Genomic DNA, 18118 nt, shown 5'->3' with positions numbered 1-18118 from the left:
ATTCCTCTATTGAGAATTCTCTGTTTAAGTCCATAACTAATTTTAAAAATTAGATTTGTGGTTTGGTGATGCCTTGTGTCTTCAGTTCTTTATATATTTTGTGAATTATATCTCTGTCAGATTTAGAGTTGTAAAAAATCCTTTTCCATTCTGTTGACTGACATTTTGTTCTACTGATGTTGTCATTTGTCTCTCATAAGCTTTTTTTGCTGTCATGAGGTCCTATCTGTGTTCTGTTTAGAAAGTTTCTCCTGTGCTAGGATGTGTAGAATTAAATAATTAAATATGTTTTGGCAGCACATTCCGCACTACCTTCCCTAAATCTCTGGGTCCTCAAATGAAAGACACACACTCAGTCTTTATAATTTAATATGCTTTAAACAGGTCAATGGTTGGGCCACTTCCTAACCTCCATTTTACTAATCCACCTTCCTCTGATAATCCAGATTTATCATAGTCACTACTTTTTCTTCCATCAAGGTTTGCTATTCAGCAGCTATGTGCATGTAAGTCTTTTCAGGAACAGAGTTACCATTCCTAATATAGTTATGAACAGTGAGCAACTACAGGAGTTAAATACTAGCACTAATCTAAAATATCATCTTTTTAAGCTGTTGTTGTAGGTGCAGAAAGATACAGACTAAGTGGGACAGTGTTTACCCAGCACTGTACTAGCTTAGGGGTTAACAGTGGAAAATGGGATAGGAGCTTTATAGGTGTTTGTCTGCAGCCTTCAAGAGCTGCTTCAGGCAAAAGAAGAAGGGTTTGAAAAACACTGGTTTGAAGGTTTTTTTTAGATCAGATAGATTCTTGTTGCCCATGGTTCCAAGAAAGAAGAACTTTAGATAAGAGAACCTGGGAAAAATGGGAAAAATGTTAGGAGCCTCCAAGACAGATAATACTACCCTCTGCCTCTAGATGCTTATAAAATATGTTATTGATAAAGAGAACTCACAGGCATCAGACAGTACACAGAGAGAATTTGAGGAATCTCAAGATGGAAGTCTGCCAGAGAGGACTTTCTCAGAAAAGGTTCCTCTCAACCCTAAATTAGAAAGATATAGAGATACTGCTGATGAACTAACATTAGAGGAGAAAGCTCATTCAGATGAAGGAGCTGCCAAATATTATGTTGAGGATTGGCCTCCTAGTGCACCTTCTGCTCTGCCTATGATCTTTACTGTACGAGATGATACCCAGATGAAGATGCAACTACATAAATTGGAGTTTGAAATTAAGTTGTAGAAATTAACTAATGAGCTACAGGAGCTAAAAAGGGTATCAAGTACAGGAAGGAGCAGTGATCCTGGGATGCACCAGTCACTAAAAGAAAGAGGTGTAAGTCAGGCTCAAAGGGAAGGACAGGATAATTCTCATGTGCTGGCTTTCCCTGTCATTGAGATCATAGGCCAGCAGAATAGACTTAGAAAATATTAGACCTTGGAGTTCAAAGTGACAGAAGAATTAAAAACAGCCGTGGCACAGTTCAAAGTTGGCTAATTTACAACCTAATTGGATGCCTTGGGATCTCTGCAGATAAATTAATTTTGTTTTGCTTCTAACTCTTTACCTTATAGTTTAAGCAGTTTGGTTGTCTCCACTCAGGCTCACCTGGATTGAAAATTGGTATGTCTGTTAAAGATCCTTGCAGGGTGTTTGGCAATAAATAGAATCTCTGACATCAAAACCCATACAAGTGGATCTCTTACTAGAGCTACATAGAACTCACATCTCTGTGTGTCTGCTTATGAGCAGACACAAACACCAGTAGGAGGTGCGAGGGAAAGCACTGCAAAGGGAGGACCATGTTTTCTGTGTCTGAGTCCTCTGTAGATCACACCTGGTTGCATAGAGGTTGGTGTTTAAAGGTGTTCCTTAGACTAACAAATGACAAGGAAGCCTAAGCACCCTCCTCCATAAAAAGACACCATAAAGTATTAGGAGGACCAGGCTACTACTTCACCCCCACCATGGTTAATGCCCACCGTCCTTTGACAGATGACTTTCCACTTGGTTATCTTTTCATCTTAAAACTACTAAAAAGGAAGGAGATGTAAAGAGACTTATTGAGATGCCAAGCCACCTGGCAGGAACTTGATTGACATCTGACCAATTTAAAGTTCCTCTCCCAGCCTTTGGGTGGGAACTCCTGGGTCAGTCATAATCCCCTCCACCTGGGGTGGAGTGCTCAGACAAAGGTGAAGCCTATTCTTCAAGGACCTGCAATCTTCTGAAAAACACTAGCCACCTGTGGAGAAACTGAACTGATTCTGCTGAGAAACTTCTAGACTTTTCCAGCTGCCTATATATATTCTTCATTAAACTTTGAGACCTTGAATAGCAGGTGTTATCTTGGTCTTCATCTCTTTTTTGCTGCCTTCCCTTACATCCCCAGCTTCCCTTCCAGCTAACCCATTTGATGTAATTTTGGGTAGTTACACCCAAGCCTTTACTCGAGGTAACAACTATCTGGATTTTGAGATGTGTTTCATATATGCTTTGAAATGTTGGATCCTATTTTCAGACCCATTCTGTTAGCCTGTGTCTTTTTATTGAGGAATTGAGTCCATTGATATTAAGAGATATCAATGATGCTTTTTTAAAATTGGATGCCAGAAGTGGTTGTATGTTTGAGTATGAGTATATGACTGTTTTTCTGCATACTTCCCTCTTTGGTTTTTCTGCTGTGAGGTTATGTATTTCCTAGGTTTTCATTGGCATATTTTACCTCCTAGCGTTGGTGTTTTCATTTTAGCATCGTCTGTAGCAATGAATTTGTGGATAGATATTATTTAAATTTGTGTTTATCACAGAATATCTTCTTTCTCCATCAATGGTGATTGCAAGTTTTGCTGGGTATAGTGATCTGGGCATCTGTGGTATCTTCAAATATACAATGTAATTGCCTAGAACGTTCTGGTTTTTAGTGTCTTCCACTTGTGCAATTTGAATAGGTCTACCTGTGTAAGTTACTTGGCCTTTTCTCCTTGAAACATTTATTATTCTTTCTATGTTCTATATTTTCAGTGTTCTTATTATTGTATATCAAAGTGAGTTTATTTTCTGTTCCAAACTATTTTGTGTTCTATATATTTCTTGTACCTTTATAGGCATTCTTTTTCCTTAGGAGTTAGGAATTTTTTTCTTTTTTGAGTGTGTTTATTGTGGGCCTTCAAGCTAGGATCTTCTCCTTGTTCTATTCCCATTATCTTGATTTTTATTTCTAAGAAATTTGTTCTTTCTCAGTGCCCCATATTTCCTGCATGTTTTTTGTCAGGGACATTGACTCTCCCTGTGGATTTCATGTTAACTAGCACACAGTCAAGTCTTGACAGTTTTTTGTTTGGCTGGTTGAGTGTAGTATTTCCCTCTAATTTGTTTCTGTTTTAAATTCATGCATTTTGTGAACTCACCTTAAATTCACTATTAATCATTTTAGTACCTTCTATCATGTGAGAATGTTCTATATGGGGGCAATTGAATCCTTTTGTTCATCTTTTTATCTGACTTCATGAGTTTCAATTGAATATGTTCAATTTGACTTTTTCTCTAAGAATTATCAGTTATACTTAAAATATTCTGGTAGTTTTCAAACATGTTCAAGACACATTTACAAATACTGCTTATCAGTAATGCTGGCACATTTGGCAACTCTTCTGCTTCCCCTTTTCTATCTGTTGTAGCAGTGTTGGCAAGTGTTTCATACATCTAAAGATATACCCAGGTTGTATTGCATTCACTTTGTGGTTTTGAGCAGATTAGAGCCTACTACAAAGATAAAGAAGATACAACACTCAATTTTACAGTGTTATTCTGCTTCTTTGCTGTTCTTGTCTCTGAGTCAGTTTCATTTTCTGATAACACAATTTTCCTTTTCTGTGAAAGTTTCCTTTAACTGTTACAGAAGGCTGGAACATGAATAAAATTTTACTCGCAACTATTTTTAAATGTGATTATATTCATTTTTCCATCACTTTAAGAGGAGAGAATTTTGCTGATTCAACCTTAAAAGTAAATCATTCTCTTCTCTGAGGAAGGGATATTTTTCACTTAATTCTTCAGAGAATTGTTTTTTATTTGTTTGTTTGTTTGTTTTTAGATTGAATTATAAGGTTAGATGGAGTTATATGTATATCTAACTTATATAGTCTGTTAAAAATGTATTCTTTGACAGTTACAACAAGCTTTTCTTCACACACATTTCTCTCAGTATCTTAGCTCTCTTCATACTCACAGAACCTCCAGTCTTCCACTATCTCCCTATTCTATATTCATATCTTTTGATTTGTGATTTCTTCCATGACCCACTGGATTTATGACCCACAGGGCCTTTAATATGGGCATCAATATGCAGATATCCAAAGAGGCAGAAGGAATTCAACGTGTTGGTATTTCAGACAACAAAGCCTCCCTCTCCTTTAGAATCTTTTAAATTCTTACATTGCTCATGTGATGGGCTTGACCCCATAAACGTCCTCCCTCGTCTGAGGTTAAACATTTTTATGCGCTCAATCTTGTTCAGTTTCTATACAGGCAAACTTAGTTACCAAAAGCTCCTGAGTGCCATGAAATATTATACCTAAGAGACAGTATTTCATGGATGTCCTGATTCTGATTAGTGCATTTTCTCCATCCCCACTTTCCCAATTGTTCCCATGATTTGGGAATCGTCTCATCGCTCTCCTATTTCAACATGAACCATCAATAGTCATTTCTTTCCTCAAGCACTGGTATTCTTGGCATAGAAAAATTCTCTGATATAATTTGACAATAGTAGGATTCCATGTATATAAATATTCAGGAGGAAATTCAATAATGTATCTTCTCATCCAAACAGAAGTAGTAGGCACACCCATAGGACTTCTGATCTCCAAACACATTGATCTTAAATAGGTTTGTAGTAACAGGCATGAGGCCTTTTTGTAAGGACATCCTCAAATACCATGAGCAAGAAGTTATTTATTCCCAGAACAGTTGTGCCAGTATTTTCTCATTATGTACATCATGTCTGCAAAGTGGGTATTATAGAATGCAAGGTCTACAGTTGGGAAAGGCCTCTGCTGACTTTACTTCCTCAGCAGCTTGTAGTTCAGCTTCTGCCAGAGTAAAATGTGCCAGACAGACAGACAAGCAGAATAGATAACAGGGAGAACGTTTTCACATTAGTTGTAGCCTCACTGCTGAGTCCTGCAGCAAAGATACGTGGTGTCTTGAGTAGCACGGTCTTGCTATCTGGTTCTTATATGTAACCAAAGGCAATGATTGTAACCTGCATTGTCTTGGGGTCTTGTGGGGCCTTCTTAAACTTCCACAAGTATATTTTATATTTAGTAAACTGTAATACCTCTGTTTAAATTCTTTTTAAGTTGCATTTTTCTTTGTAAGCAGCTTGAAGTTGTAGCTATATATGACTTCTTCATAATCTTTGGGTTTGGTCAACTTACCCTACACTATTCTCTCTGACTCCCATCCACCTTTGCAGCACTCCATCACAATTTCCTATACATTTCTGTACCACAGATGTTCTTCTTTTGCTTCATTCCTTATTTACAAATTTCATATTTTAAAATTGAAAATTTTATTTGGTTTGAATTTTCTTGAGTCATTTATAGTGGCGAAAAATTGTGGTTTTTCTGAAAAACACTTAAGCAAAATTTTAAAACACCTCATTCAAATTGTTTTTATTTTTCATAATTTTTTAAATTGTAATTTTAAAAAATTAGAATCTGGCTGCCAGGGTCCTCCTTTCATCAATAAGTGACTGAGAAAAGTTCAGAAATCAAATCTGAATAGTGGTGATAGAGTTGGTGAAAAGCATATAACTATGTTAATGTCTACCTATAGACCTACACGCACTAGCCTTATTATAAATATTTGATAAATGACACAAAAATCAGCCACAGGAACATACAGTGAGTGAAAGAGAAGGCAATTATAGTAACCAGGTTTATTTGCATCCCAGTGAGTTATAATGCAATTTCTGACAGCTATTTTCTTTTTCAGCTCCATCCATTCTTACAAAAGGGCCAAGGTGGGAGAAACATCAATGAGGAGAATGCTGTGAATCATGAAGTTTCAGCAACCAAGCTTGACATCTTTAATTACCAGTCTCTGCAGAGTGGTACCAAAGCTCAAGTGAAAGTTGGCGAGTTTGTCTTTGAATCTCACAGTGTTCAGCATCTTTCCCTAAACGACAAACTCATAAATTTAGGTGAACTCCACAATCAGGTGAGTATCTTTAAAGTCACCTCTTGTGGGAAAAAAAGGAGAGTGTGTGAGTGAAGGTGGCAGCAGGTCCTTCATAGGAGAAATCTGGCATGCAGATTCTGAGGGGATAGGAAAACCAGCAGGACCAAACATATTGAAGGCCCCACTGGACAGGGCTAGTGGGCCTGGCTGTTCACACAGTCCTGAATAGCTGTTATGAATGAAGCTGCTTAGCTCTGAGGGGGCTCAGCAGGCTGACAGGAGGCTGGCATGGATCCTTTCCCATGGTGGCTGGAAATGCTGAGGCATGCTCCTTTTTTTATGTGGTCAGTTTAATAAAAGAGACAGTTCATAGTTTTATGTTTTATTATTAAAAGGATAAAATGAGAAAAGGAGAAAGAGAAGATAGAGAGATAAGGGATGGCCATGACCACGTAAAAGAGAATAAGAGAGATAGAGTCAAGAGTAAATGAAAGAGCGGGGGGGGGGGGGGGGGAGGCAGGGAGAGAGAGAGAGAGAGAGAGAGAGAGAGAGAGAGAGTCAGAGAGACAGAGAATGAAGCAGGATAAAAGGATCCAGGAGGGGCTGGAAGTATCCATTTAGAGTAAGCTGGGTTATCTGGCTGGTTACTTGGTAACCAAGGGGCGGGGCAATCCTGGCTGTAGCCAGGTGCGTGTGGAGGCAGATTCCAGCCAGAACGCTAGTGTGTGGGGCATGCCATATGATACTGATGGCCATAGGAATATGGAGTTGAGTCTCCAGAGTGGCCTTGCCCAGCCAAGCTACACACACCACTGTGTGCTGTGTTCAGAGTGGAATTCCTCAGAGAACAGGGTTAAGGGAATGCAGAATGCCATCAGGCTGAGAGTGCCTTTATTTTGTCCTTTCTAATGCTGAATACCAGAACTTTCTGCCTACGAATCACTATAAGAATTACTTATTCATTTTGGATTAATTCTTCAGATTGTTTCATTCTTGAAATGATCAGATAAACCCATGGCTTACCTAGAAAGAAAAAAGAAAAAAAGGAAAAAGAAACAACATCTTGGACAGCTATCTCGATGGATCATAGCGGTCAAGGATTTAGTGGGAGTAACTGCCTTCGGAAAATAAATAAAATAAAGACATATGGATAAAACCAGTCTCTCCAAATAAGGATTTCTAAATATAATTTTGATTTTTATGAAGTTAATTGTCATCTCTGAGGCTTACTGCCTCCATCTGCTATCCTAATTCTATTTCAGGATGCTTCTAGACTCCTATAGTCTATTCTAGTTCTAGAATGTTTACAGTCTTTGAGACTTAATGTTGAAGAAGTTCCCCATCTCTACCTCTTTCTGAGTTCTGGCTGGCTGGTTCAACTCAGGTATTCTGGCTCAATGTCTTCTTCAAGATGACTGTTTCAATCTGACTTCTCTCAGTTTCTGACTGAATTTGCTCTGCTTTGCTTCATACTAAGTTTGGCAATATATTCTGATCATCTGTATCCTTCTCAAGTCCTCCTGGTTCTGTCATTGCCTGTGTCTAGCTTGTACTCTTTACTACCTGTCTCTGTACAAGTTGCACAAGTAAAACTCATTGCCCCTCCCCCAACCCTCATGCACTATTCCTTCATGTATCTAACAAGCAATCTAGGAAATGCTATGACAAGTGGGTAAAATTTCTGGAGATAACCCAGAGGTTTCAGTGGTTGTAATGGGTGCACTCTGAAAGGCAAAGACTCCAGAGTATTTGACTTAGATTTTGCTCCTCTTTCCTCACAGTATTACTTAGCTCAGGGATTTTCTATGTATTTACACATTCTATTGGGTACATTTCCTTCAGAATCAATATCAAGATGTACTTTTATGTAATAAAGCTGTTTTAATGAATTGATTTTCTAATTGCTGATCATGATTTTAAAGAGCTCCTAAATTGATACAAGTATTCTCAAGGGTCCTATAAAATAAAAGTTGCAAATAGAGCAATGAATACCTTCATGTTTCATGGACTAATTGTGCTAGGAAAAAAAACAGGACTAGAAAAAATTAATGATCAATGAGAAAAAAATTTATTCAATGATAGATCCAAGAAATATCCCACAGGTGTTCACTTTGGAAAAGCAAGGCCATATGAAACTGCTCTTTGAACTTATACTGAACTGATACAATGAAACACTGCTTTGATTTTATAATATCCTTTCTGCTGTAATTCCCTTTTTTAAACATTTTATGTTTGAGGTATTTTTACATAGGTTTTTGTAACTAAAAATGTAAAAAAAATAAAAAGTGAAAGCAAAAATAAAGGCTTGGAGTAGCCTCTTTCTGTTTCTCCCAATGTGTGTTTGTCTGTCTGAACCCCTTACTTTGACTTTCTTCTTTTCTTTTCTTTTCTTTTCTTTTCTTTTCTTTTCTTTTCTTTTCTTTTCTTTTCTTTTCTTTTCTTTTCTTTTCTTTTCTTTTCTTTTCTTTCTTTTTCTTTTCTTTTCTTCTTTTCTTTCCTTCCTTTCTTTATTCCTTCTTCTTTTTTCTTTCATTTTCCTTCACTCCTTTTCTTTCCTTTTCCTTCCTTTTTTGTTTCCTTCCTATCTTCCTTCTTTCCTTCCTTCCTTCCTTTCATCCCTCCCTCCCTCCCCCTCCCTCAATTCTCTCTCTTCTCTCTCTCTCTCTTCTCTCTCCCTCCCCCACCCTCACTTCTCTTTCTATCTCTCTTCTCTTTGTTACTTCTTTCTTTCTGGATAGGGAAGAGTTATCCAAATTTGAGCCTCTTGCCTGCCTAGCAACAGGTCCCTGAGTCAATGTCTAATGAGCCCAAGTAACTAAGTTTCTTTTCTTAATCACCTCCTGCAGCAGGACTCAAGTGCAAGAAGTCATCAGCTTTTGGCCTTGGATAAGCAAAACCAAGTTAATTGCCAAAAGCCATCAGCATCTACCACCAGAATAGAGAGAAATAAATAGCCAGAAGCCATCAGTTTCTGGGCCTCCAAACAGTAAGAGAGTTTTAATGGCCAGAGGTTTTCATCCTTTGTCCTTCATCTGTTACTGTGTCCCACCATAGTTCCTGATTGTAGAAGCTAGCACCCCAGCAAATTTCTTCTCCCTCCTGTCTATTCTAATGAGAGTTGGGTGTTTCCTATCTCTGACTCAATTCTGTCAAATCTTTCTCTGATTTGTAACTTTACCTGCCCCTCAATTAAAAGTTGCTTTCAATCATGGGTGCTTTACTCTACAAACTAACATTACCTACTTTAGTTGGGATTAAGGATATATTATATGGTTGAGCCATACCACAACTAGAAACAGATTTTTCAGTAAATTACACAATCTCAGGGTTTACAGTGTGATTAAATATCCTGTGACAGATATTTCTGGATTTGAATGTAAAACTATATGCATACTCATATCCTTATTGTTGGAAGTGGTCATCATGAACATCTCTGTGATTTGATAAAAAGAGGTGATATGGAGTAATGTGGAACAATATGGTCTTCAAGAGACCTGATAAGTTTTATCTAATGCGAAACACTGGTTACATCAACCACCCCAAGGCAGGTCTCATATCCAGGAGTAGTTGGGAAGCACAAGAAGGAAATCCACAATACATACATACTTTTATTTGGTTATAGTTTTGTTTTTATTTCTTTTTCTTTTTGTGCTGTTGTATTTTATTTTCAAGGTTTTGATGCTTAGTTGAGTTTTGGGGACTTCAGTCTGTTTTCTTGAGAAAGAACTCAAATTTGGGCAGGTTGACTGAGGGAGAGGACCTGGACAGATATGGGAGAAGGGAAGGACATGATCAAAATATATGAAATAAATAAATGTAAATAAATGAAAGCAAGAATATCAATCAAACAATGAAATAAAATAAAGCAAGAGTTCAAAAAGAGAATTAGGGAAATGGAAAAAAGGGCACTTTGACTTCACACTCTCTAAAAGCATGGTACTTCTTTGTTGTTACAGTACACAGATGTCCTGCTGAATTTTACCATCTGGATGATAATCCTGAATGTCATGAGCTGACTGCCTTTGCTCCTTTCATGTCTTCTATACAGGCTGCTTTTTCTGTTTGCCGCCAAACTTGTCTGCTTGGATTTAGCAAAACACAAGTCGATTGGAATACTTTCTGTTGTTATGATTGTGTCCCATGTCCAGCTGGAGAGATTACAAATGAAACAGGTATTTATAAAATGGTTCTGAATTTGGAAATTTCTAGAAATGGTTCTGAATATGGAAATGATGCACCACTAGGTAGGCGTGAAACAGAACCCGTGAAGACCAGGTTATATTTATGTAACTGATTCTCAATACTTTAAAACAAGTTAATGCTGGCCAGATGGTGGTGGCGGTGGCACACACCTGTAATCCCAGCACTCTGGGAGGCAGAGGCAGGTGGATTTCTAAGTTCAAGGCCAGCCTGGTCTACAGAGTGAGTTCCAAGACAGCCAGGGCTATACAGAGAAACCCTGTCTCAAAAAAACCAAATCCAAAACAAGTTAATGCTAGGTGGAGGCGGCAAAGTTCTTAATGCCAACTCTCAGTAAGTGGTTCTCTGAGTTCAAGGCAATCCTGATCCACAAAGTGAGTTACAAGATAGCCTGGGCTGAAAAGAAAAACCCCATCTTGAAAAATAAAACAAAAAACAAACAAAAACATTGATTTCAACATTCATTTTTGTTACTGATATTTATCTGTTTGTTTTATTTGCTATGCTGTGTGTATTGATCTCAAACTCCTGGGTTCCAGCAATCCTCCAGGCTGAGCCTTCTGGGTGACTATGACCACAGGAGTGTTCTCCTGTAAATGGTCCAGCTTTGTCCTCTGCACATGTGCTTTGAGTTTAAGATTCTTTTCTCTGATTCCCTGGTTTTCACTACTGGTTCTATTACAACTATTGCAGTATTATTGAGTAAGGTTAGCACTCTCTGTATACTGTAAACAGTGAGTGTGCCATCTATACCCTAAACTATGAGATGCATTATAGAGCATGACCTAATGTCATGCACAATTAATATTAATATATGCAATGTTTTTACATGGACATTAGCCATGTAAATTGCCAAATAAATTGCTAAGGTCATAAAACTTAGAGACATCTGAGAGAAAATACAGACTTGTCAAGTGAGAGCAACTGCTGAAAAGAATGTATCAGAGTGACATTGATGGCAGATATAGCAGTGCTTTCCTGGAACCCTGGGATACTGGGACACTGGGACCCAGGGACCACTTCCTATGGTGAACTGTAGAAACTCCATAAGTATTTGCTTATTATTAAATAAGTATTTCCTATATGATTTAAGTGTTTCTTTGGAAATACTTTGATTCTTGTGGGAGCTCTCATTATGTATTCCTTGGTATGGTAAGCAAGTATGAGGCCACAGAATAACCAAATACTGGGTGATCCCAGGGGATGAGTGATGTATGGGGATGTGAGTGATGTGTGGGCTGTGAGTGAAGTACAGGGCTGCGAGTGATGGGCAGGGCTGTGAGTGATGTGTGGGCTGTGAATGATGTGCAGGGCTGTGAGTGATGTGTAGGGCTATGAGTGCTGTTTGGGGTGGTGAGTGATATACATGGCTATGAGTGATGTGTGGAGCTGTGAGCAATGTGCAGGTCTATGAGTTATGTGTGTTTTTGTGAGTGTGTGTTTTTGACTATATCTGTGTGTCTCTGTGTGTTTGTGTGTATGTATGAGTGTGTGACTCTGTGTCTCTGTGGTTGTGTGTATGCATAATAACAGGAAAAGCATATTAATAGCAGAGACCTTTCCTCTTATGTAATTCCTTCAGCCTTGCCTAGAAGGTTAAATCCATGTGACTTTACAGTCCAGAGTGAAACTCCCTCAAAGGTCACCTGCTAGTTCTTACTTTCTCCTAGATGTCTCCTGGCACCTTCCATAATAACAACCAATAGCACTCAGGGATTAGAGTGCCACGATAGAGAAGGTAGAAAGGTCATAAGAGCCACAGAGAGGAGATATGTAGCAAAGCATTATTTGTCAAAAATGACAATGTCCAGGAACACATAAACTCACAGAAGCATGTACCAGATCAAGCCATATCAAGCCTGACAAAATACCACCATGGCTGGGGGACAGGATCATAAGCTCTCACTTTTAGCTAGAAGCTATTGGCAATTGATGGGTTCTGGAGAGAAAGCATGATGTCTGTTTGTTTGTTTGCTTCATATATGTAGTCCTGCCCATGTTATGGTTGATGCCCTTATCTTGATATGCATACAGATAGCATGAAGTTAACTCAGTGGGAAAAACAAAGCAAAACAGAAATAAAGATGGGTGAAAAACTTCTTGGAGGGATAGAGAGAAAGAATTGCAGGGGGAAGAAATTGGTGGTTGACTTGATTAAAATACATAATGTGCATATAAGATGTTCTCAAGTAAAAATAATATTTAATAAACAAATAGAACAAAAAGGAAAATAGCAAAATCTTCAAAGTCAACTTTTTCTTTTATAAGTAATCAAATATAATTTTCATATTGTCTGATTTCCACTCAACATCATTTCCAGATTTCTCAATCTCTCATATTGTTCAAGTATACTCACTTTCTGAATATATTATGAGTACAGTGTATGTGTATTTTTCTCTCAGAAGAAAAATAACATATTCATTTATTGTTTTTCAATATCATGGTTCAGTGAATATGTCCACTGACATTTTCTTGAGAAGCCACCAATTTCTTGGTGTAAGACACAGTTCTCTCAAGAATATCTGGAGATTTATGGGTTGAATGTAACAAAACAATCTGCCTCATTTTCAGATATGGTTCAATGCTTCAAGTGTCCTCAAGATCAGTATCCAAATAAGCAGAGGAATCAATGTCTCCCTAAAGTTATGACATTTTTATCCCATGAAGATACTCTGGGAGCTGTTTTGTTCTCAATGGCCATTAGTTTATCTACCTTTTCAGCAATGATTTTAGGATTATTTATCCACTATCGGGACACACCCATTGTCAGAGCAAATAACAGAAATCTCAGTTATGTCCTCCTTGTTTCTTTAATGCTCTGTTTCTTTTGCTCATTGATATTCATTGGCCAACCTAGAACAGTCACCTGTGTCTTGAGAAAAATGATTTTTGGGGTTGTACTTTCTGTTGCTGTTTCTGCTGTCTTGGCAAAGACCTTCATTGTCGTTGTGGCCTTCAAAGCCATCAAACCAGGAAGCACCTTCCAAATGTGGATGGCAACTCGACTCTCAAAAGCTATAGTATGCTGTGGTTCCATCATCCAAGTGTGCATCTGTGCAGTCTGGCTGGGAACATATCCTCCCTTCCCTGATGTTGACATGCAGTCAGAGTATGGGAAAATCATCCTCTTGTGTAATGAGGGATCCACCCTTGCTTTCTATTGTGTTCTGGGGTACTTGGGCTTTCTGGCCAGTCTCAGCTTGCTTATTGCTTTTCTGGCTAGAAGGCTACCTGACACCTTCAATGAGGCAAAAACAATCACCTTCAGCATGCTGGTTTTCTGTAGTGTGTGGATTTCTTTTATACCTACTTACCTGAGTTCCACAGGCAAAACCATGGTAGCTGTGGAAATTTTTTCAATTCTGGCCTCCAGTGCTGGATTACTGGGATGCATGTTTCTTCCCAAATGCTATATGATCCTACTGAGGTCACATGGCCATTCCAGAAAAAGGTTCTTTAAATGACTTCTTTAAAACAACAGAATTTATTGTGATTTGTGTCAAATGAATCATGTCAGTATATTCAAAAGAATATGTGTTATGAAGAGTGGTATGAAGTCAATGCATTTCACCAAACAATGGCATCTGCAATTTAATCACCTGTCCCTGCACTCCTTAGAGCCAACTAGACACAATGAACCCAGCAATCAAAGGTCAGATAGTTGACTACTCAAGGTGAATTTAGGTGTGTCTACTGGATGTTTCATTAAATCACAGTTTTTTTTTTCATTTATAAACAATGTAACAGGACTGGGAAAGATTAAGTTTAAGAATGAGAACACATCATTTGTGTGGAAACAAAAGTAACAGATGTTGTAAAATGTGATTCTTCTCTGTTAGTCATATGCAGGCTGACTCTTTATATTCAAGACAAATAAATTCCAATGTAATCATGAGTTCCGCTAAAGAAATTTCTTGGTTGCTGTTTCTCTGTTCTGAAAGGCCTGACAAAGAAGACAATTTATCATGTAAGTTTCACAGTCTTGGGATGTTTTGTGCTATTCTCTATGCTCCAACATGGATGCAAGAAACAACATGGATACAAGATTAGGAAGAGTCACAGGGAAACACAGATAGGTTTACCCTCACCCTATATAACAGATCAGTGAATAGAATCTCCTGAGAGAGCAAACAGCCTCCATTTGAAGTTCGTTTCTCTACTAGAGTCAGGAGTTTCACATTGTCTTCACAGAGTGAAAGCTGATATCATTTACAACATTTGGAATCTACTCTCAAGGAGATACTCTATCTGATGGTAAATGTGGGCATGGAGAAGAGGTATAAGGCCAGGGAATCAACAGGACATGGGGAATCATAGAATTTTATATCCTAGACCATGTAACTTTCAGGTATTTTCTTTAATCTATCTAAGGAGTTGTTTTAAACATTATTGCCAGATCAAGCCCTGGTCTAACTGAAGTTGGACCTTTTAACATTGGGAGGAATTATTGCTCAACCATGGTTAAAAACCTGCACTGCAAAGGCTACTTGGCCAAAGTGGTGTTCATTGTATTTTGGAACAAGGCTTATTTATGTCTTCCTTTGTTTTTAAATCATGAGTGTGTTTGCGCACTGTAATGTTTGATACAATATCATCTTAAGATCAAAACACATTTAGGGTATTTCAAGTCTAACTTGTCTCTCAGTTATTGCTTATCTTTCACTTACACAAATTTATGTTATATTAGACAGTGTTGCTTTTACTTGGCCAGAAAAACAGCAGAGAAGTTCCCATAGGAATCTTCTTTGATATAGGCATAGTAAAGTTTGTTCCAAAGATATTATTTGATGGACATAGAAATACTTATGTTCAAAGTACACTCATGGGGTTTTAGTCCCTTATAAAGGATGACACCCCACTCTGAAAATCTGCCCAGGCAGGTGGACTACATTAGTATAAAGAAATCCCTGTTTCTCAGAGCCAGTTTCTCTCTTGAAGCCATGTACCACAGTGTTGAAAGCCAAGCACAGCACCGGGGCAGTTCCAAGTGGATGGCAGAAAGTTCACATCCTGGTTGGAGTTATCTGATAACTTTTAATTTTATGACATAAAAATAGTTTTCTTTATTCATCCCATCTAGGATTTTCTGGGCTTCCTCATCTCAAATAGTGTTCTTTTTTCATGGCTGTTCGCTGGCTTCATTATTCAACATTTTCTTTTCCTTTCTCTCTATCTGCTACCTCACAGGATGTAACAATAAATAGTATTATTCAACGTGTAATGTCTCTTAAATTATACTCTATATTTTATTTGACTGAAAGAAATTTGGATGGCTGAGAAGCACCTTAAGAAATGTTCAACATCATTAGTCATTAGGGAAATGCAAATCAAAACAACCCTGAGATTTCACCTCACACCTGTCAGAATGGCTCAGGAGACAGCAGTTGTTGGTGAGGATGTGGAGAAAGATGAACACTCTTCCTCGGCTGGTGTGATTGCAAGATCATAAAACTACTCTTGAAATCAGTCTGGCCGTTCCTCAGAAAACTGGGCATGACACTTCCGGAGGACCCTACTATACCACTCCTGGGCATATACCCAGAGGATTCCCTGGCATGCAATAAGGACACATGCTCCACTATGTTCATAGCAGCCTTATTTATAATAGTGAGAAGCATGAAAGAACCCAGATGTCCCTCAATGGAGGAATGGATACAAAAAATATGGTATATTTACACAATGGAATACTACTCAGCAATTAAAAACAATGAATTCATGAAATTTTTAGGCAAATGGTTGGAACTGGAAAATACCCTAAGTGAGGTAACCCAATCACAAATGAATACACATGGAATGCAATCACTGATAAGTGAATATTAATTAGCCCCGAAGCTCTGAATACTCAAGACACAATTAGCATATCAAATGACACCCATGAAGAAGTAAGGAGGGGGCCCTGATCCTGGAAAAGCTTGATCCATCATTGTAGGGGAGTACCAGGACAGAGAAATGGGAGGGGTGATTAGAGAATGGGTGGAGATAAGAGGACTTATGGGACATATGGGGAGGGGGTAAACTGGAAAGGGGAAAGTATTTGGAATGTAAGCAAAGAATATAGGGAACAAAGGGATGCCAATCCATCCCTTCTGATTTTACACCATGTTCATATAAGAACAAACTCCATGTTGAACACATCTTACCTTCTCCTCCCATCAGTCCTTTAGTTTTCCTGGCCAGATTTGATTCTGCTTTTACCATTTCAGTCTTACAATTTCCAAAATATTATTTTGTATACAATACCAATTCCTATATTTTAATTATACTTTTATTTTAATGTTGCTAGTTCTGTTGTTGTGAAGGATGTCACTGGAGTTTGTATTGGGTTACACTGAAGCTGTAGATTACTTTTACTACAATAATATTTTTTTACAATAGTGTTTGCTCCAATACTTGAGTATAAGAGGTCTTTCCATATTATGATGCCTTCTTTCATTTCACTTTTTTTTCAATGTTTTACAGTACTTATTATTGAAGCCTTTCATTTTCTTGATTAGGTTCAGTCTAAGAAATGTGTTTTTAGGAATATATTTTTAAGGAATGTTTTCCTGATTTAATTTTTAGTATATTTGTTATTGGTTATAAGTGATATCAATTTTCATAATATTATGTTTTTATCTTGATACTTTGCTAAACTTTTTAGAAAATCTAAATGGGGTGGAGTTTTAGGATCCGGCATTTATAGAAGCATGCCAGCTGCAAGTAAGGACATGCTGGCTTCTACTTACTTGTCTGTATTCTTTCTATTGCTTTCTCTTGTCTTGTTCATAAAGTTCTATATGCATTGGGAGTAGAGAAGACAGACACCCTTTTTTATTCCTGATTTTATGAGAATTGCCTGAAGTTCCTACCATTAAGTATGATGTATAAATGATTAACTTTGAATTTATTATTCTTAGCCTTTACTTTGTTGATAAAATTTCCTTCTCTTTTGAGTATCTTCATAGGTTTTACCTTGAAGGAGTGTTGGATTTTATCAAAACTATTATTGATCTAATTATTTGATTATGGGATTTTTGTGTTTGTGTTCATTTACTCTCCTTCCTGGGGATCTGACACCTTCTTCTTGCCTCTGTGGGAAATGGACAAAGGATAGGCAAGACACACACACACACACACACACACACACACACACACACACATACACAAGCATGCATGTGCACATGCACACATGTATGCAAAGGCACAGGCACAAGCACATGCACAAGCACATGCACACAGACACATACACACACACACACACACACACACACACACAAACACACACAAGCACACACACACTACAAATGAATTAAGATCAACAAGAAAAAGTATCATGGCGCTGTATATGTTTTACCGCAGCAGTTCGGAAGTAGATATACATGATCTTTATGAATTTGTGTACAGCCTAGTCTACATAGTGAGTGGGTTCGAGGACAGACAAAGCTGCACATGAGACAATGTTCAATATTTGGGAATCACCCACATTTTCTCATAGGTTTTTCTCAGTTTATTCCCTGCTACATAGCAAACAATGCCAGTGTGGAGACTGCTTGCTTTAAAGCTCATCAGCGTAGTTTTTAAAAGGAGAAAAATCATTTTTCAAACAATTTTTTGCCATAATGAATATCTTTGGCTAGATTGGAACTCACTATGTAGACCAAGCTGGTTTTAAACTCAAAGATACCTTCCTGCCTCTGCCTGCCAGACCTGGGACTGAAGATATTTATTGTGAAAAAAGAAAATGCCTAGA

General features: G+C 37.8%; 1 protein-coding gene across 1 annotated transcript in view; it reads left to right on the top strand.

Annotated features, from left to right (window-relative positions):
* Positions 1–13853, top strand: part of LOC127677643 (vomeronasal type-2 receptor 26-like) — a 31505-nt gene extending 17652 nt beyond the window's left edge. Inside the window, exons 4-6 of the mRNA XM_052172681.1 lie at positions 6004–6228; positions 10238–10361; positions 12961–13853. Coding sequence (XP_052028641.1) covers positions 6004–6228; positions 10238–10361; positions 12961–13853 — 1242 coding nt within the window. The remainder of the gene's footprint in view (positions 1–6003; positions 6229–10237; positions 10362–12960) is intronic.
* Positions 13854–18118: the final 4265 nt, after the last annotated feature.

The sequence above is a fragment of the Apodemus sylvaticus genome, chromosome 2 (assembly GCF_947179515.1).
Source record: "Apodemus sylvaticus chromosome 2, mApoSyl1.1, whole genome shotgun sequence".
NCBI classification, from domain to species: Eukaryota; Metazoa; Chordata; class Mammalia; order Rodentia; family Muridae; genus Apodemus; species Apodemus sylvaticus.
The sequence above is the reverse complement of the archived record's forward strand: the minus strand, read 5'-3'. Positions and strand labels throughout refer to the sequence as shown.